The sequence below is a fragment of the Lygodium microphyllum genome, chromosome 11 (assembly GCF_053477565.2).
Source record: "Lygodium microphyllum isolate KBCC chromosome 11, Lygodium_microphyllum_v1.1.10, whole genome shotgun sequence".
Taxonomy (NCBI): Eukaryota; Viridiplantae; Streptophyta; class Polypodiopsida; order Schizaeales; family Lygodiaceae; genus Lygodium; species Lygodium microphyllum.
Genome location: NC_141145.1, coordinates 60,298,132 through 60,320,008, shown reverse-complemented (window position 1 = coordinate 60,320,008; position 21,877 = coordinate 60,298,132). Strand labels below are relative to the sequence as shown.

The 21,877-nt window shown below is 42.6% G+C and overlaps 1 protein-coding gene across 2 annotated transcripts in view; it reads left to right on the top strand.

The window, feature by feature from the left end:
- NQR (ARP protein (REF)) overlaps positions 1–21,877 on the top strand; it is a 148,968-nt gene that overhangs the window by 56,033 nt on the left and 71,058 nt on the right. For both annotated transcript variants that reach the window (XM_087687638.1, XM_087687637.1), the window contains 6 exons: positions 6,266–6,353; positions 6,504–6,696; positions 20,296–20,419; positions 20,584–20,661; positions 20,729–20,836; positions 20,939–21,034. In XM_087687638.1, coding sequence (XP_087543764.1) covers positions 6,266–6,353; positions 6,504–6,696; positions 20,296–20,419; positions 20,584–20,661; positions 20,729–20,836; positions 20,939–21,034 — 687 coding nt within the window. The remainder of the gene's footprint in view (positions 1–6,265; positions 6,354–6,503; positions 6,697–20,295; positions 20,420–20,583; positions 20,662–20,728; positions 20,837–20,938; positions 21,035–21,877) is intronic.

Genomic DNA, 21,877 nt, shown 5'->3' with positions numbered 1-21,877 from the left:
CTTTCTTGGGGTGATTGTCTTCGACCAATCATCTCTTCTACTGATACCCAGGATCTTCAAGTACCACCTAGATTGGGATCTCGAAGGTTCAGCCGCGACTTGGTGACGAGGCCTTCGTATTCCTTCCAGCATGGATGTACGGAGCTAGTGGCTTCTCTCTCGAGGTTGAGTTTTGGGTTCTCTAGTTTACTCTGTCTACTGTTCTTTACTGCGGTTTCCTTTCAGGTGGAAATCTTGGATCTTAGGGATCCTCTACCTCCTATGCATTGCATGATTTCATCATCTTTGTACTAGGGAGCTTGGGCAAGTGAACAATTTCCCCATGAGGGACATTGTCCAAGTGGCACCTGCTGCATGAGCATTCTTCAGCATGTCGCATTGCATCTCCACCTCACTCTTCTCTTGTTCCCCTTTTTGGGCCTGAGAGGGGGTATTGAGAAACCCTTCACCCTTCACCCGCAGTTTGCGTTTTTGTGTTTCTACGTTTTTTGTTTAGGGTTTGCGTTTAGGGTTTGCAGCCCCAAAAAGGAGCGCCATCCTAGATTGATTGTGCCTATTTATAGGCCACTCTCTCATTTATTCCTCACGCCTGATTCATTCAGTCCGTCACCTCTTCTCTCCAGCCTCTCCACTACCCTCACACCCCTTCAGGAGGACATTGCAGTTCGTGTTTCGCGGCTATCTTCATCATCTTCCTTGTGCTGCGGCACCCTTGTTCCCTTGTATCACATTCACTCTATGATTCAGAACTTCATCATTCCATTCATCAGAGTTTCTTCTCTCTTCTCTTCTCTTCTCCATGTTTGCTGAGTTCACTCCGTGTTCCTCCCCGCAAACCCTACTGTCTCGCTGGTACGTCATCTTTTGACAAGTGGTACCGTCCTCGTATGTCATAGTATACTGTGCATTTGCGTATGTAGTGCTCCTCCGTCTCAGGCTCTCGACGACAAAGCTGGCAAGCATATCCTCTACTAGGGTATTTGTCCATCTGCCTATCTCCATTTGAAGCCTATGTGAGGAGGTGCTAATTTGTCCGATAGCAACCCGTACGCTATGGGAGAGATGTGTGTCCATATGCTGGTCGAATAGTGAAACCATCATCAGAGAGACAAGAAATGACTCTTGTAGAACTCCATTCTCGATCCTAGAGGGAGTGGTGGATGGATCCATGTCCTTTTTGTCTCAATCCTCAAGATATCAGCTCTGATCACCTGGTTCAACTCCGATCAGTTGAGAGAAAGTGTAGGGCAGTGAAGGCTATAATCCAAAGGTGGAAGATGCAAACCATGTAGGCTCATCCAAATAGCCATCTGTGAAAACCAACAATTCTTCTCGCCTCCTGCTGCTAGTTGTTTAGATGAGGTTAGTGCCAATCTAGAGTATCTATTGCATGGAAGTTTCCATAGTCTGTGCCAAATGGTCACTGCCCTAAAGAGTGCCTTCGTAACTATAGGTGTTGCCCCTAGCTGTGCTCTGACAATGGGATGTGGGATGGAGGGCTTACTCCTAATCATGCGTGCTATCATCATGATCAATGGCCTTTCCATGCTATCCCAATCATCATAATAATTCCTCTGTACTCCAATCTGATCAATGAGTGGCCTAAGATGCCTGTGGTACAAGCTACAACCCCATACCTCTGCTCCATATAGTAATATAGGTGTGACTAGGGTGTCAGACAACCTAAGTTTGGTACGGGGCTCCTGGAAATGTATGTGAGCACATTGACTCGAGTGCCCCTAGTGCTGCGTATTCACGTGCTAGACTTGCCTCTGATGCCTCTCTCAACGAAAAACGTGGGCCAGAGAAGGTGACTCCCAAATAGACATATTCCCTCACATGCTCCAGTATGTCTCTCCCAAATGTGAATTGGTACATAGATCTAGTCACCCATGCTGCTGAAGTATTGAGACCAAAACCATGGTTTTGGTCCTCCCAAGGTTCACTGTGAGGTCTTTATCTTTACAAAAGATGTGCAAATCATCTAGATGGCATTGCAATCCCTCTGGTGAATCTGAAATGAGAACAATTCATCTACATATAGTAATATTGGTATCAGCACCCCTGCCAGGTTGGCTCCAGCTTCTCCTCGGTCTATGTAATCAGACACTTCATCTATGTATAGACCAAACAATGTGGGTGAAAGTGGACATCCTTGTTTCACTCCTATGGTACTATCAATCCTCTTTGATAGCCCCCCAGGTGTTCGTACATGACTTGTCACTGCCTCATATAATGCATAGACACCCCATTGTATACCCTCTGGTACTCCAATGTCCTGCAATCTCTGCATGATGCGTGTACGAGGCAGTGTATCAAAAGCTTTGCAAAAATCTACAAAGTAATAATAGATCCTCTTGTCTCGGGCTTGACCCTCCTCAATAATGGCTCTAAGTGTGAGAATATAGTCTAGCGTGGTATATCCTTGTGTGAAACCTGCCTGCCCTTGTGCTCTCTTGCCTTGCATTTCGGCCCACTCATTGAGTTCATGCTCCAATATAGATCCATATATCTTGTAGTTGCTAGGAATCAGGGGATCACCACTTTTAAATAGCGGAATTATAGTATTGCTTGACCAACTCATAGAGAAACCTTCACATACTGCTCTATTAAACATATGTGCTAATATGGGTGCTGATATGTCACAAGCATGTGAGAAATGTTCTACTTCTAGTCCATCCTCATCCTGTGTCCTCTCATTTTGTAATCTATAAATTGCATCCCTAACCGTTTTCCATATGAAGAAAGATCACTCTGTTGGCCTACAAGCTTGTGGGGGCTGCATAGGTGGCTGTCCTGGTAGGTCATACAGCTGCCTCCCATAGTCAAGCCAAGCATCTGGTGATGTAATCTGTATGGGGGGCTGTCTTTCATGAAATATCTTCCATGCGCTCTTGCTATCCCGCCCCAAAAATAGCTGATATATCTCTGCTTTTGCTTTCACTACGTAGTCTTGTTTCTTCTACCACACAAGGTGTTTGAAGAACGCCTTTGCATGGCGATGTGTCTGAGTGCCTAGCTCCACTTCTCTCTGTAAGCGAGCTCGGGTGACTCTACACTCATCATTATACCAGCTTTTTTGGGGAGCAGTAGATCGTGTGGGTCTACATCGGGGCAAGGTGTGTGGGAATGCATACATGGCTGATCCATGTATGGCCTCTACTGAATCCCTTGTACATTCTTGCAACGATCTACTCAAGTCCAATGTATGTAAACTGGTCTACAGAGAACCATTGTAGATGTGTGAGATGTCTTCTGTAAAGTAGTATTTGGGATGTTTAGGGAGACATGGTGTTTCATGTTTCATATGTACACAAGAAAGCATGAATGTCAAAATAGCATGATCTAGTGCTATGCCAATTGGTCTCTTAGATATCTTAAAGTTTTGGATGTTTGGTATCAATGTTGGTGAGCCTTTCAAGTAGTCCACAGTACTTGCCCCTCCTTTGTGATTCCAACATGTCAAATTGTCAGATCGTGGCCATTGTGGCAGACCATTAAAGATGGCTAGTCTATGTGCACTTCCCAAAGTCAATGGGGTGTTCCATAGGTACTTACTTCTTTATCCTGGGCTCTCCTGCGCAGGCCTATTTCATCTATGTTGATCCCTTTGAACATGGCATTATCATGCATATAAAAGTCACTCTGTCTATCTCCAATGCGTGCTTTGAAATCTCCTACTAATAATATGTCCCCAATGCTAGCATATCTCATGATATCCTCATAAAGTACATCAAAGGGAGATCCTTCTCGTGTGGCATAGGTAGAATTTGTAGGAGGAAAGTAGCATATTGCGATGAATATATCCCGTGGTCTTCCTGCATGTATCCTAATTCATAAATATCGTGCATTATCATCTCTTTTCATTACTTGCACTATCCCTTGGAGGTCTTTCCGATATAGTATGGCGACACCTCTAGAACCCCTAGTGCTTCCTGGTTTTCTAGCTGCTGGATGAAATGCACTTTCCCACCTGTATCCCCACATGTCTGGTAGTTGGCTACCTTTACATTGGTGTGTTACTGTGTACATTGCTATATCTATGTTTCGGAAGCTATCTTCAAAGTAACCAACATCCAAGCGTAGGGCTCCATTACAATTCCATATTGATATCCGAAGTGTCTCATAGGCCTCGTACCGTCATGAAGTCCTTTTGTCAGTGATGATGACTCGTCCATGTCTATAAACAGCCCATTTTCCCTCTTTGCGAGCCTCTAATACCTTGGCCATGTGTTCTTTGCGATGCGCTATTTGTGTTGGGGTAAGGTCCTCATCCAAATAAATCTTCTCACCCTTGAGGGCTCTCCTCTTGGAGAGGAAGGCCTTTTTTTTCTCTCTATGTCCCCAAAGGGAATAATTAGAGCCTTGGACTTAGAGTCTTCTTTCCCCACTCTCCAAGCACTGACGATAGGTACGTTTGAAGCCCCAATTTTGTCAGCAAGTGTCTTAGCATCTTCTTGTGGGCTGCTCTTCTCCTCCCATCCTACTACCCGTACATGTAAAACCCTAGCCCCGTCTCCTAGCCTCTTCTTCCAAGGTAGCATTCATTACTTCAGTCTTGTTCACTGATGTTCCCTCGTTTTTTTTTACTACCTCAATCCATGGGCTGGCTTCTTCTATTTGCTTCTGTGTCGTCTTTGCCACTTTTGCCCATGAGTGAACCTCCCTTTCACATGCCTCTTTTTTTTTTGTAGTTTTTCTTGCACGTTCATTTCTTTTTTCTTAAATGTATTCAATTCTTTGCCCCAGTTCTAAGATTTCAGATTTGTAGGCATCTACCGCTTTCAGCATTTCGGTTTTCAGCATGTGCATTTCGGACAGCATTTGTGCTTGTAAGTCATTCTTAATCTTTATCTGCATGTCTTGCATTTCTGCCCTCTGATTTACTATCAGTTCGGCTTTGACCTGCTCTCGTATTTCTTTCTCCAATTCTTGTCTCATAATTTGTAGTTCAGAGCGAATCATGAGATGAATTTCTTTGTATTTCTTTTCATTAATGGTGTGTGAGGTCTTTCCATGCTTGGTCAGATGTTGGGGAGATGGTCCAATCACGGACCCTATGGCCATACGTCTTGTACCGTGCGTTCTTAGAAGGGGTGTTGAACATTGCTTCCATGGACGGTTGTGTTAGTTCTTGATCATACTTGTCTCCTAGATATTCATTTTCCATGGTTTGATGCTTGCATTTGTCCGCATTATCCATCTCTCACACATTGTGTGCAAAGCCACTCAGCTTGTACTTTGTACTGTCAAATCAGAGCAATTTCTGTGATATCTACAAATTTCCAAGGTTTTCCTAAACCCTCACTAAATTTTTGCAAGCCCAGTAATCTTTTACAAGCCCAAATGCCTTCACACTGTTTACAGTCACTGCAGAAATACAAATTGCAGCCCCAGTCAGTGCATTACTGCATACTCCAGGACATGATCAAAATCAAAGTCAATGCGTCATTGCCTAGTCCACAAGCTAGTGCATCAATACATTCACTCAGTTCTGCATTCATGTCATTCTGAGTACATTTGTGTCATATCAATCTGATTACGTTTGCAATCTCAGTACATTGGCATCTGGGTCTGTGTCAGTACATTGCTGTGTCAGTACATTACTGCATACAGTACGCCTGTGTCAATGCATTCAGTACATCTCTGCATCACTATAGTGCTAACGATAGGCCTGCCTCACGCCAGTTACATTCCTGCTCACGACAGGTTTGCTTCATGCCAGAGAGGTGTCTGCCTCATGACAGGTCTGCCTCACGTCAGAGGGATACTTCCTCACGACAGGTTCTCTGGACAGGTTTGACACCACGACAGGTCTGACATCACGCCAGGTATGTTGCGTCAGGTCCTCACGACATCTGACATCACGCCAGCTCCATCGCGAGAGAGAGAGAGAGAGAGAGAGAGAGAGAGAGAGAGAGAGAGAGAGAGAGAGAAGAAAGAGAAAATAGTTTCTAATGTGTGCATGTGGTGTATAGTGGGTCACGTGTACGTGCACACATGTATATGTATACTAGTGCATATGTACATGTATGTTATGTAGCTATGTACTATGTAGCGAATAGGATTCATAGATAGCCAAAATAGCTTAATGCACCTCAAACTTTAATGGTCTTAATCAATCAAGAGTTTTAAATAGATCAAAGTGTACTATGGTGCAAGCTTTTTATCTGCTTATTGTTCAGCAACCAAAATCTCAACACCTTATGCTTAGCTGAACTAAAGGGTTGTTTCATTTAGCATAATCCAGTCGTTATTTGTGCAGTTTCTGGAAACAGAAATGACAAAGCCTCTCAGTAAAGAGTTTGTTAAGGCATTTGATGGCTTCATTTCAATGGATACATTTCTTAAAGGTATGGGTTTCTTTTTTTCAGGATTTCCAAATCTAATTCTTTTTTGTATACAGTAACTTTAAAAGGCCACACCAGGCAAGAAGATAGATGTCTAAGTTTGAAATGCAACACCAAGCAAGAGGCTAGATGAATTTTGTGGTTCATATGCAGGTGCTTTTGAACTTCTTGAAGATGATACCAAGGCAGGAGCTTGTCTTTGGATTTCTAATCGACGTGGTTTAGAATATTGGCCTACTCAAGAAGAGAAGAAAAAATATCTACTAAAGCAAAAGCCTACACAAATAAGCATTCTGCAGAGTTCAGAACCCTTGGCATCACCATTGCCCAAAGATTACAAAAAAGTGTGAGTTTAAGTGGTGTTACTCAGCTTGTTTTTGGCTAAAGGAGTATTGAATATGTAAGATTCTTAATAATTATATGAGTGGATACACCTTTTACTTTTATTTTACTTTTCAAGAGTGATAGGTGTAGCATGGATTGGGTGTTCTAATTCAAAGAGGTGCCTTCACATGTTCCTTCTTGAAAAATAAGAGGAGCAAGGGAGTGAGGTTTTTTGAACATGCCATAGCTTATCCCTACACTATTGGCTAGAGTTTTAGGAGCATTGGTAGCTGATCTTTATTTCTCAGTTTCACATATAGGTCTCATTTTTTGGTGCTGATTGTTCATGGGCCATGCAGGGGGAGGATTAGGCAAGCACAACTCTTTTTTTGGGGGGCGGAGGGGTGTTCATTCCTCTTTTGTTACTTCAATTTGAGCCCCAAGAGGTGTTGGACTTCTTGTGAGAGTCTATTAGGTTTAGGGTTGATTGTTTTTGGCACTTTGGGCCATTTGCCTGATTGCTTGTGTGGCTGATTCACACTTATGCGTTCTTCTATGACAGTCAGCTCGTGTGCTGTATGTAGACACCCTTGTGTCTCTCATTCCTCATTTGAAAGCATTCATCATTAGTGCTCACTTTTCTAGGTGCATTTTTCTCAAAACTCATATCCTTGATGTTAAATGGCATGGGAGTGTAGAGATCAGTATGAATTGGCAGCTCACTTTGTCACATTGTGAAGTAAGTCATTATGTAACTTTATAGCCGCTACAAAGCAGAATGGCACTACCTCATAGACGTGTTTGCTGGCAAGGCTTCTATATGTGTACTTAAATTAGAGATATGCTAGTAAATGGTCCAAAAAATGATGATCGACCTGTGTTCTTGATGTAAGTTGTGCAGTATGCAAAATTCATTCCATGCTGAAGACATAGGAGAGAGCCACCTTGTAGCATTGTGGCACTACCTCGATGCAAGAACACACTTATCTTAGAAATGCAGCACTAGTTCAAAACCTGATAATGGTCTTGTCTTCTTGAGAGAGTCTGTAATATGAAAACTTTAGTCCTACCTGTAGGCCAAAATAGAGGAAGCTCTTTCTCTAATTACAAATTTTGTGATACCTACTCCACCAGCCATCTGTTGAGGGGGCAATTGAGTTTTGTAAGACACATTGCCAGTCAAATTTTTGGGGCGCCTTTTCTGACTAGTGCATTTTTAAAGAATATGGCTGGTGGTGCCAAAGAATTGTCCAACATTGTCAGCTAAGGAGTGATATTGCACTGCCAAACCAGAAAGAGACGTTTGCTTAGGTAGTAAGGATTGCAATATACTAAATCAAACTAGTTGATGGAGCCACTTTATCAAGGAAGTGGGTTGATGACAGTTTATTGAAGGATTACATGAAAACTGTCAGTGAATTTGTAGTTGCCTCTTGTCAACTGAATCTAACTGTGAAGTTGCCACTTCCATGTAGGATGCCCTTTTGATATAAGATGAGGACCAATGTGAGAAGCAATGCCTTAAGCCAACAAAATAACTTAGAGCAGAAAGAAGTGTTGCACAATACCTCTATTTCTGAGTACTTATCAATGGCTTTCTAGGACGGGAGCAAATCCTCACATGCAAGATAGTTGGCTTGAGGAAAGCTTCTGTTAATCTGGGACCAAACTAGAGGTTTCCACTATGTACGTGTGGATCAAGACCCTGATGAGCATGAAGTTGTAACCTGCCAAATAGCATGAATATCATTCTGAAGAGCATTGCTCCAATTACATTAAATTGAAAGCCTTGCACAACAGGCTGAAAACCAGCATAATTAATTCCGTAATGATCAAGTGCATCACCTGTGAAAGCCTTGCAAAACCGGCTGAAAAGCAGCATACTTGATCCCATAACTATCAGCTGCATCATGAGGAACATTGATCCTCCACCAGTGGAAAATTTTCAAGGTTGTAAAGCATTACCTTGAACCTGCATGGAAGCAGAATTGTGTAGCTTTAAATAGTGCACCCAGCTGCTAAGACTCCCCCCCTGTAAGCTGTCACCACTGCCCAAACAGCTGCCTCCTGTCCTGCGGCCACCGCCTACCTCACTTGTTGCTGCTTGCTAGTGGCCTGTCTTACTGCTGCCTCCCTCTTTTGCTGCCTTTTCTGTAGTGTGTGTACCCCCACCACCACTCACACCACCACCACGCACCCACACACCACCACACCACACCACACATTCCATCCTTAGTGGGTATATACTCTCCTGAATACTCTAACTATAAGGGAGCATCCTCTTACTTCCTTACCCAACGGTGTTGAGACTATATTGGTAGCGTGTTGCGCCATCTTCGAATTGCCCGTTCCTTTGTAAAGCTTTCTCAATCTAATACATCTTTTCACTTTCATTCTCAAAACTCTCTTCACTCTCTTTCCTTGCAATCGTGTCGTGTCGTGTCGTGCCGTGACGTGTTGTGCCATGCCGTGTCGTGCCGTGTCGTGCCGTGTTGTGTTGTGTTGTGCCAAAGTAAGCTTGGGGATATTTACCTTATGCACTCCTAGTGCTAACACTTGGTATCAAAGCTCTCCTCACGCGAAGGCAGGACCTTCAACGGGCGTGGGAGTGATCACAAGGGAAAGCTAGTTGTGTTTCATCAAAAATGGGTGGACGCAACAAAAATAAAAGTGCAGCTAGAGAGGAACGAGATGAAATCTCGGTAACCCTTGGAATTGGGGCTAGTAAACCTCAACTGGAGGTTGGGGAAGGGTATCCAACAGAACATGAGGATGATTTGGATGTAGCACTTAAGGAAAGAGTGGCGCTTCGTCAGGAGCCCAACTCTATTGAGGCCATGCGGGGTATGATGCAAGATCTTCTGGCCACAATGTTGCCCAAAGCTATGGGAAAAATTCAAGCTGAAACAGATAATGAAGTTGAACCACATAGAAGACGCAGAAAGAAAGACAGGAGAGATCGGGATGAATCTTTTTCTGAAGATATGGGCAAATTTAAACTGCAACCACCGAACAAATATAAAGGAGATAGAGACTCCGTCAGCTTAAATAGATGGATCCATGAGGTGGACGGTTACCTGAAATTAATGCGGATCTCAAGCTGCCGCAAAGGTCTCGTAGCAGCTCAGTTATTGGATGGGGACTCTGCCAAGTGGCTTATGTTTGAGGAACAACAGGGGGGCAAACTTTCATGGGATGATCTACAGAAAGCAATGATAGATTACTTTGTCCCAAAGAATGAGCCCTTCAAAGTCAGGGACGAATGGCGCTTCCTCAAGCAATATAGTGGTAGAATGAGGGACTATATTCAGAAATACTGATCTCTCATGCTGCAGCTCAACGACATGGATCCTATGACAAAATTACATGGGTTTTTATATGGTCTGCAATGCTGGGCTCGGCAAGAAATAGAGAAACAGGAGCCAGCTACAGTGGCAGAAGCTATGAATATGGCCGAAAGGCTCATGGATTTTGAAGGTAGGCAAGTGGGCTCCATGCGCAACACTGCTTCTGCTGGGACACCATGGACTACAAGGACAAGTCAAGGGTTCAATCAAACCAATGTTAATGCAGATACTGGGTGGCCAAACAAACAACCCCTCCGAATTGAGTATACTGAAGGCACGTGGGCCGACTCAAGCCCTGCCAGTATGTCTACTACCTTCAGATCTACAGGTACAAGAGCCGGTCGAAGTAATTTTTCTTCTCGGGGGGGCTATACTAGTGGATACAGAGGAAGGGGAGGTCCCATAGCATGCAATTTGTGTGGAGAGCCTCACTTTGCTCGAGATTGTCCCAGAGGGACAACGGCGTCAACAAGTGGATCTAGGGTAGCTTATGTTCAAGCTGGTACCGAGTTGCCCCAATCCTCGGTCCATATTATAGAAATCGAAGAAGAAAATAAGGATTGGGAACACCAAGCTAAAGTAGGCGTTGTAGGGGCAAACCCCCCTCCTACTATACCTGCTTTTATTCCTAGCATCAACAATATGTATGTGCAGGCGGCAGTGGAAGACATTTCGCAAAGTTTAATGGTGGACATTGGTGCAACCCATAATTTTCTTTCACCGCAAGTAGCAATGCGCTTGGGCGTCAGGCCCTCGAAGGTAGCAGGAGTTGAAGTTTCATACGTGCAAGGCAAGTATAAATATTGTGAACTGGCTAAGGATGTTCTGGTGCAAATTGGCCATTGGCGAGCAAAGTTAAATTTCATAGTTGTTCCCATGGATGGGTTTGAGGGCATTCTAGGAATGGATTGGGTCGATCACCATGTGGTTCAAATTTTGGGGATGCAAAGAAACAAGATTTATCTTCAAACCTCAACCATAGTGGTGTGGATTCCCTACTTTCGCACTAGATCTCAGGATCAGAGTGCATCTTCATCGCCAAGTCCATTGGATACGCACATCGACCGCAAGTGGGTGAGTGACCCGATCTCCTCTATTCATAGTAATTACACATATAAATGGGTGCCAAAAGAGTGACCTAAAGAGCAGACACATGTTGAGCAAGCTCAATCAAGAGCTCCAAAAGAAACAATGCAAATACCAGCTTCCGCAGTCGACACATTTTCTCAACAACATTAGGAATCAATCCCTCCAACAGAAATAGTACAGATACCAGTCTTCACAGGCGACACATTTGTTGAGCATCATCAGGATCAAAGTCAAGTCTCAGCCATTTCAGAAATTACGGCTAAACAACTAGAAAAAGAATTGAAACATGGGGGGCAATTACGCCTGTGCATTACGCGGGTAATTGAAGAAGAGCCAGTGATTCAGCAGATCATCTGGACCATAGGGAATGAAAAGGTGCAAGATCTCCTCAATCAGTTCCAAGATGTCATGCCTGACCATTTGCCTGATGGTTTGCCTCCTCGCAGAAGTGTAGATCACAAGATTAATCTTTTGCCAGGAGTCCAGCCCCCAGCTCGGCCGATCTACAGGATGATAGGAATGGAACTTGTGGAGCTCAAGAAGCAGATAGGTCAAATGGAAGCCTTTGGGCACATGCGGCCAAGTAGACCCCCCTATGGAGCTCCAGTGCTGCTTGTTAAGAAGGACGGCCCACTCCGGTTATGTACAAATTACCGTGCTCTCAATAAATCTACAATTAGAAATCGGTATCCTGTGCTCGTCGTTGATGATTTATTGGATCGGCTTCAAGGTGCCAGGTTTTTCACACGTCTCGACTTGCGGTCGCGATATCATCAAATCAGGATAGTAGAAGGGGATGAAGAAAAGACAGCTTTTAGAAGTCGTTATGGCAGTTATGAATGGCTAGTGATGCTTGAGGGACTCACTAATGCACCAGCTACATTTTGTGAACTAATGGATAAAATTTTTATTGATTTCTTGGATGACTTTGTAATCGTCTATATTGATGATGTGTTGATTTACAACAAAACTTTGGAGAAGCATTTGGATCACTTGCATAAGGTCTTCTCCCGCCTCCGTCACCATCAGTTATATGTTAAGCCAGAGAAGTGCGAGTTTGCAGTGGAGCAGATAGAATTTCTCGGCTACTTGATCAAGCAGGATGGTATTGCCATTGACCCTAAGAAGGTTCAAGCGGTCATGAAGTGGCAACCCCCTACTAAGATTGGACAATTGAGAGAATTTTTGGGGTTTACAGTGTTTTGCCGTCGATTCATTCAAGGCTACAGCAAGCTCACGACGCCCTTAACAGATTTGACATCTCCCGCAACTACTTTTCAGTGGACAGATAAGCAACAACATGCTTTTGAGCAACTTAAGCAAATGATGATATAGGCACCAGTACTGAAGATGGCAGATTTCTCTAGCCCTTTCGAGGTCCATACCGATGCTTCAGGATACGCCATTGGTGGCGTGCTTATGCAGGATGGGCTCCCAATTTGTTATGAATCTAAGAAGTTGGATTCTACAGAAAGGAGATGGGTGACGCATGAGCAAGAGATGTTCGCAGTGGTTTATTGCTTAAGGAAGTGGAGACACTATGTTCAAGACAAGCCCACAAAAGTATATACATATAATATCTCTCTTAAATATTTCCAAACCCAACCGAAGCTCTCTCCCAAGCAAGCTAGATGGTAGGATTTCCTAGCAGAGTTTGATATAGAAATTTTGCACAAGCCTGGGTCTTCCAATAAGATGCCAGATGCCCTCAGTAGACAGGCCGAGTTGCAAGCTATGACGGTAGCTGAAAGTAGATTTGGGGCTCAAGTTAGAGAGCACATGCAGGGAAATGAAAAAGCTGAGCAGTTAATCAAAGATATAGAGTCAGGCAAAACACCATGGGGGATGTATGAAATCAAGGATGGGCTCATCTATTATCAGTCAGCATTATATGTCCCGAAGGTTTCCGATCTCCGCAACCAGATACTCTGGGAGTGTCACGACAGTCCTATTGGTGGCCATTCCGGTCAGATTAGAACCTTTGATCGGCTTAAAAGATTTTTCCATTGGCCGAAGATGTGGGATGATGTTACACAATATGTTCACACATGTCCTACTTGTCAGATGGTCAAAGCACAGCGCATGAAGCCAGCAGGAGAACTTCAGGAGATGCCAGTACCTTCTCGTCCTTGGGACGCGGTAAGTATGGACTTCATCACAGATCTGCCGAAGTCTCATGGCTATACAACGATCTTTGTGGTAGTTGATTATTTTTCAAAGCAAGCTCATTTCATTCCAACAAAACCTCCCATTACAGCTCCCAAGGTGGCCAAATTGTTCTTTTCAAGGGTATTCAAGTATCATGGCCTACCTTTCGCTATCATTTCAGATCAGGATCCCCGTTTTCTAAGTAACATGTGGAGGGAGTTATTCAAGCTATTGGATACTCAGTTAAGGTTTTCTTCAGCATATCATCCACAAATAGATGGGGAGACAGAGAGGCTCAATCAGGGCATTCAAGACTACATTCGAAGTTATGTTCGAGTAGATCAGAAGGATTGGGCTCAATTCCTAGACATCCTTGAATTTCATTACAATGCCACACTACACAACTCTACAGGGTTTACTCCTTTTGAAGTGGCTACTGGTAAAGAAGTCGTAACTCCCATGGCCTTAGCAGCAGGTAAGCAATATGTCTCAGATCCAGATGCCGAAAAGTTCTTGCTCAATTGGAAACAACGCATGCAAGTCGCCCAAGATACTCTTCGTCAAAACAAGATTTTGGTAGCTAAGAGATACAACATCAATCGCCGCAAACATGCACAGTTCTTTCCAGGCGATTTGGTGTTGGTCAGTTCCAAAAACATAGATTTGCCCAAAAACCTAACTCCGAAGTTCAACAATAGATACTATGGCCCTTACAAGGTAGTGATCAGCATTAATGATGTGACCTACAAACTACAGTTGCCACCCAATGTTTTAATTCATGATGCCTTTCATGTACAATTACTTCGGAGGTTTCATGCCGATACCAAATTCGGTCGCCAACGTCCTTTGCCAAATCAACTTCAACATCTGCCCTTCGAACCTGAAATCATTTTGGCAACTCGCTTCACCGGCAAACATCCTGAATTCCACATCAAATGGAAGAATTGACCACTCAAAGAAGCTTCATGGGTGATTGAACCTTTAGTCATTGAGCATGCCCGTGACTTACTCCTTCAATTTTACAACGAAAGAGAGAATCCCGATCTCTATCATCCGTCTTTACCTCCTGAGTGACTTTCTGTCTCACTAATTGTACAGTGAGAAGTGGGCAGAACAATCCTACTTCAAATTGTTGGCAAAGTCCTTTGTTCCACAATTGTAATTGAGTCAGTGGGCAAGGCACACTACTTCAATCCTACTACTATCCGTCTTATCTCACACTTGTATATTTCCGTGGATAAGACGTGGCTTGTAAATACATCTTTTGTTTTCTAGCGGGCTAAGACTCTGATTTGCTCTCTAGGAGTGGATTAAGACCCCCGATCTTTTTGAGTCAAAACTGGTCCCTCTCTCGCCCAATGAGGACATTGAGCTTTCTCGTGGGGGGGGAGTGTATAAGGGAGCATCCTCTTGCTTCCTTACCCAACGGTGTTGAGACGATATTGGTAGCATGTTGCGCCATCTTCGAATTGCCCGTTTCTTTGTAAAGCTTTCTCAATCTAATACATCTTCTCACTTTCATTCTCAAAACTCTCTTCACTCTCTTTCCTTGCAATCGTGTCGTGTCGTGCCATGACGTGTCATGCCTTGCCGTGCCGTGCCGTGTCGTGCCGTGATGTGTCGTGTCGTGTTGTGCCAAAGTAAGCTTGGGGATATTTACCTTATGCACTCCTAGTGCTAACACTAACCCCCAGCCCTAACCTTTCTAGGCTCAGAACCCTAACCCTAACCATATTTAATAAACCCTTATAATCTAGAACCCCCCTTTTTCAGCCTCTCTTCATTGGCTCTTCTCTTTTGATGGTCTGCATGCCACCCTTGCTTCATGACAGCCTGCAAGCAGCTGAGTGCTCATGCCTATGGCTTCGGATTGCCTGAGCACACTGGTCTTCTGCCCCGCATCAGTGGTCCAGGAAGGTGTTATGGTCACCCCTGCCGCATCTGTGTGCCTGGAAGGTATTATGATCGCCCTGCCTTGCACAGCCTTTTAGGCCACCAATGTATGCTTCTTCGCTGTTGAACCTATCACTCGGCCCTTTGTATGGCACGGAACTACTTCTGGCTATGGTTAAGTATGGTTATATCCTAAATTTTTCCGCTTTATATTTGGCTTTTTTTCCCTGCGGCCTGGATTTAGCCTAAACACTCTTCTGGGTGACACATCTCTCGTGTTCATGGACCCATGTCTGGCATATTGATCTGAAGCATTATGCTGATAGGTAAGACCCATCATCACTACACAATTTTTAAAGAAAATCCTTCCTTGTATGTCAAGCCTGAACTGACCACTACCCGGTTCAGTTCTGTTGCAAATCAGGCATAATCGTGGACCATCTAGTTCTTGCATGCAGACTGAGGCTTTGCCTTTAGACTGCATATATCCATCTCTGGTTACTGGCATATACTTTGGGCGTAAGTCGACTTAGACTAGTTATGGCCACTTTCTACGGTGTAATTGGCAAATATGCATGATAATTATGTTGTGACAAGTACTCCTAAACCCACATTGTGGCAGTTGCTATTATTCTGAATATTATAGCAGCTTTTAGTCTGATGAACATGCTCTTTAGACATTCTAACAGAAATTTGGTAAGTCATTTTTATGGATATTGCCTAACCTCTAATTTGCAGGTATGCATGTCAATTTTTTGTTTGTATGTGATGACTTGCATACCCCCCATAAAGTTATCCCTACCAGCTTTCAATGAAGTTATATGCATGCCTTAAACATTGCATGCTCTCTGAACTCACTTGTTAAACAGTTTATGTCTATAACATACACTGTAATTTCTTGCTTCTTTGCTTCTCCTATACTACTCTAAACATAATCCAATAAAATTAGTACGTGCTTTGATTCATCTCCATCCCCCCTAATCTCCCCCCTTATATCCTATGCTGTTTATGCAGTAAATTTACTATAGTGAATTAATTTTAATTTATCAACAGCAAATGCTTATGTTGTTTTAATCGCATCATTCTTCCCAACCCCCAAACAGCAACCCCTTATTTTCTGCTGGTGGTAATTTAACCTCTTGGAAGTTTTTCATCATAAACCTTTTGATGTGGTTATCCCAAACCCCCAACCTATACCCCCTTAGTTTATGTACGGATTAAATGCTGTAAAACTACAGGAGTTGATGAATTATTTTATTATTTTCTCCTACCTTAATATGTCGGGACTATATGCTGTAATTTGAACAGTTACATGATATTAATCAGTTTACACATTATGCTGGGTCTGTTGTAGTGATGGGTTAATTAAATGTATAAAACCATGTACCATGATAATTTCTTACCACCCCTTTCTTTGGACAATGATAAAAAGCTGGTACTTCTCCTATCCCTAGGGTTGTACTCTTTGGCTTGGAGTCCATATCATTGTATACATCTTGATTTAGCAGGCAGCGATGGTTCCTGATATAAGGTAATTGAACATTACCTTAATTTAACAAAAGTCCCGTACATTATCTCTTAGTCTTCAATTACCATAAAGTTCTTTGCCTTTAATTACCATAAAGTTCTTTCCCTTCTAACATTGTTTACCTCCTGGAACCTAAATTGTCTGAATATAGAATAGCCTCGTCTTCTTTTTCAGCAGTTGACTGTGGGATCCCCATAATTACCTGATCTTAAACCTGGTATATGTGTCATCTTCTTTTCATATCCTAAATTATCTCTTTGACCATTTATGTTGCCTCCTTCCTGTTTAAAAAAGGGGAGGACCTCCGCCTGTTGGTATGCTATTTCCATCTTACTTTGGACCTATAAATACATGCTTGTATTGGCCTTCATCATTCCATACTTAGCAACCATTGCTATAGTATCATACAAGACTACTAATCTACCTGATCTTAAACCTGGTATATGCTTCATCTTCTTTTCATAGCCTAAACGATCTATTTGACCATTTATGTTACCTCCTTCCCGTTTAAAAAAAGGGGGGACCTCTTCCCGTTGGTATGCTATTTCCATCATACTTTGGCCCTATAAATACATGCTTGTATTGGCCTTTATCATTCCATGCTTAGCAACTATTGCTTTAGTATCATACAAGAGGACACCTCCTCCTTCTCCATGGACTTAGTAGCCTTGACCTCATGGATGAAAACAAGGTAAGCCTGACATCATGGAAGAAAACGAGGTAAACTTGTACTATCAGGGTGACAGGGATGGCAACTGGGTATTGCCATTGACACCTGCAACGCAGGCTGGATTACCTAATGCTCACTACTAATCTACCTGTTTGGTTTTGCAGGTAACAGGTGATACCCTTCGCTCTTGTTTGTGTTTCTCTTGTTTTCAGTTAGACTACTTCATACAGCTTGAGTCTCTGATTTAGTGCCTTATTTGGTCAATGTAATGTTGCCTTTGAGTACAATTATCAATGCAAAGCTGGATATTTTGGATGTACTTCTTGCACGCAATGTTATCAACTTTCTTTTGTACATGGTTCTTTATAACACCCCCAAAAAAAAACGAAAAAAAAAACAAAAAAAGAGAAACCCCAACTACCTGTCTCTCCATTGACATTTGTTGCCACTGGCATACCTATGCTTGCACCATCGACTGCTTCAGTTGGCTGTTCCAACTCTTGTGCCACTTGTTGGTGCTACGACTTGTGGTGCAACGATGGACATGTTTGTTGCACCCACCCACATCACCATCCTGTGCTACCTCTACCACCAACAACACATACTAATTCGTTTCTTTGAGTTTGACTTACGAAATGTTTCAAGCGAGAAATTTTATGAAAGAAATGCAAGTTAAAAAAAAAAAACAAAAAACATGGCTTTCTTGATAAAAAGTGTCAAGCAATTTTAAACATGACGATGATGATGATATTGAATCCAATTAGTGACTTAAAGCATCTCCATAGATTCACCAGATATCTTCTCACCCTCTTCTTTTGAGGACTTGAAGTCGAGTATGGCCAATTTGTGGACTCTGGGGGACTCTTTAGGACTTTACATGCTTTCAAACACAGGTCTTAAAGTGCCCATGCTTTGGGATAAAGGCCTCTCAGCAAGAGCATGTTCATAGCTTGTTCATGGGTTGGAGGCACACCCTTCAATGGTTGAGGACGGCTTCTCCAAAGGTCAGCGTTGCTGAGGCAGGGGCCAGCTTAATACCTAATAGCCCTAGTTGTTGATAGTGGCATCGGACGCCCGTCCCGAGTCCCTCTCTTTTTCTTGCAAAACCTCCCACCTCTCCATAGCCCACCTCACAATAGATTGGACTGCCCTCTCACATGCTAGATTCCCCACACCCAACCCTTTCCCTTGCACCCTACCATCTCCCACCCTCACATCCCCTTGCTGTTTTTGCTCCCTTGCGGGGAATGATGAGTCCACACACCTATGACTTCTCCTTGGCATTAATAGAGCACCCCTTCCATCTTCGAGGGAAGCACTGCTGCCTCTACAATAGGCTGTGCCTTCCCTCTCCATGCCCATGATGGGTTGAGCAGCCCAATGTGAGAGGAGCTGTGGCTGATGGAGCTCCATGATTTTGTGAGAGACAGAGAGAGGGGGTCTAGAGTTAGCATGAAAAAATCTGTAAGAATCCGCTGACCCACATGCTAACATACACTGATGTGTCTTCATAGACGTGGAAAGAAAAACACAAATTAGAGGCAATTTCTAATCCCCTACAATAGATTTTGAAGAGGAGATAGGTAAGTGAGAGAGATCCAACATGAGCAAGATCATGATGAGATCTACCGACAAGCTTAGGGACCCAAAGTATATTATGGTGCAGAGATGCATGTGCATGGCTTAGAGGTTGATCAAAAGCCATCATAGCTTAAAGGCACAATGCACATGAGTAGGGCCCAATATTCATGTGTAGCTCTCGAGCTCAACTCAGAGGTCATGCTGAGAGTGGTTACAGCCACCTTAAAACATAATGCTGACAAAACCATAAAGGAAAGAAAATACAAATTGTTTTGGATAAAAATCTAGATAGAGTACCCACACATGCAACATATGTGTTGGAAAGCTCTTAATGCATTCAAAAGCTTGATCAATGTCTAATTTCAAACGCATTTTTATTATTCTTGAAGTTTTTTTTTGGTAAGTGCATTTAAAAGGTTTTTCTCCATCACTGTCTAAAGACAATGATTGAATTGAAACAATTAAGGGCATTGTCAAGTATACTGAGCTCATTTGGATCACGGTCACTACTCAGCATGGAGTGAGTGGCTACATAATGTGTGTGTTGCTTCTCTTGTGGCTTGCCCTTCTTTGTTAGCACTTGTCAACAGTGTGACCGTACATTCGAGCTTTTGCAGTACATGCATTTTGGCGGTTGGCTCTTGGTGTAAAAAGCACTAAAGACTAGATTTGCATGCTTATTGTGTGGTTCGCCTTCCAAACATTTCTTTATACTTCATTTCCCTAGCTTCTTTAAGAGCTGCCATAGTCTCATGGAATTTATTTTCTCTTAGGTGACTATCATGGAGAACAACCTTCTTATCATTGCCATCCAGATGGCTGTTATGAGAAGTTAATTGTTGATAGAGAAGGCTAAGGTGATTGAGGTATCGTTATGCCCAAATGTTGTATGAAGACTTTCCCATACCTCGTTTGTTGTCTTGGTAAGGTTGAAGTGATGGAGGAGATTATTGGAGAGGCTAAGCCGGATGACGGCAAGAATGCTCTCGGTTTTTTTGAGCCGATCTTGATGAAGCTGTGGATTTGCTCAAACTCTAGATATACTGAACCTTAAATGAAAAATCTGTACTTTTGGGTTTAGTCTTTTTGGTATCTTAAGAATTTAATTGAAACATCACAAACCATGTAGTATTCCAAAAGGCGCAAAGAAAGTCTCAATTTTACCATGGTAACTTGAGGATAACAACTTCAAAGCGATCTTATTTTCCTAGTCAAAACAAGCTATTAATTTTGGCTCCTTTTCCTCTAGTATGCATTGTCCAATTTCTTCTTAAAAATGTGAAGTTTTAGTTTATCGCTCTTTTTGTTTTTTGGGTAAATTAAGTTGCATTCTCATGAAGCTGGTTTATTTCTATTTGATGCCAGGATTGTACACAAATTGAGCAATAGATTTAGAGAAGCAACAAAAGTAGTGTCTGCTCGTTTGAATGCTCCTAAACCTGGCCATGTACTTGTGAAATATTTATATGCAGGTGTGAATGCTAGTGATGTAAGTAAACAAATTTACTGCATAAATTGAATTTGTTGGTTTTTAATCGATTAGCACATCATATTTTCTAGTGCAGTGCATTGGAAACATTCAACTTGTGCTCTAGTTTAAGTCATCTTCATTTGTGGGCTTAAGGGTTTATTCAATTGGGGCCTTTCTTCCAGGTAAACTTCAGTGCTGGACACTATATGGGAAGTAAGGAGGAAGCACTTTCCAAGCTTCCTTTTGATGCAGGGTTTGAGGTTAGCTTCAGGTTTTATACTCATCTTTGTAGAAAAATTTATGTATTATTAATGATATTCTTTGCAGGGTGTTGGAGTTGTTGTGGCTATAGGAGAGGGGGTAACTCAGAAAGATCTGTCAGTTGGAACCTCTGTGGCCACAGTTAGCTACGGCTGTTTTTCTGAATACTCAGAGGTGGTTTATTTGTAACTTCATTCTGCAGAATGTGATCACTTATTTAGTTGGCAGATTGTTGCATTACCAGTTGAAAAAGTTCTGAAGCACTTGGGATTCCAGGTCCCTGCAAATATCTTGTTACCTGTTCCAGCTGCAGTACCGGAAGTGGTTTCCATGCTAACATCAGGAATGACAGCATTACTTGGACTCGGGGAGGTTTTTTCCTGACCATTTGCCAAATCTTACTGCTATACAGTTGAAATGTAAGAGAATTGGTTACTGAAAAGATAATGCCTTGCAGAAACAAGTGGTGCTAAAACATTGTGCAAACTTCAAGTATTCATGTAATTTTTAAGGAATGCTGATATGATTTGGAATTTTGTATTTAATCAGGGTGTTACATATCACTGCAGAACCAGATTCTAAAACTTAAAGCTATGTGAACCTGCTATGCTGTATTTAATTTATGAACCTTTTCCAAGTCACTTTCCATATCTTGGACCAGCAGCAGTCATCCTTCCATCTATGGTACAAGGGCCAATAGAGTGTCACCAAAGTTCAACACCACAGAACATGTCTCTTGAGAAAACACTGCTGCTTCAGGCTTGTTAGAATGTGCCTCTACATTTTCTTTTGTGGTGCTTGCTGTCCACACCCCGTTCATGGAGGGCATCTTAGCTGAAGCTGCGCCAAGCTTTCTTCACCCATCGGGTGCTTGTTTCCAGCTTCCACCTTGTAGCTTGTGCCACTTCCTGCCATTTTACTATTGTGTTTTACTACTGCGTTCTATTGTGGCGTTTTACTGCTATATTTTATTGCTGTGTTTTACTGAGGCATTTTATTGCTGCGTTTTACTGCTTCATCTGTCATAGATCCGACATCTACTACTGCATTTGCTGTTGCCAGACATCATCGGAGGTTGCCTTGTTGTGTTTTGGGATCCATTAGGAGTATGACACACTCTCCCGTTCAACACCTCTACCTTGGTCCTCAAGACATGAGAGTTTGGGGTACAATTTTTATTCCTAAATGGTTTAGTTCATTAGCATTGTATATTCA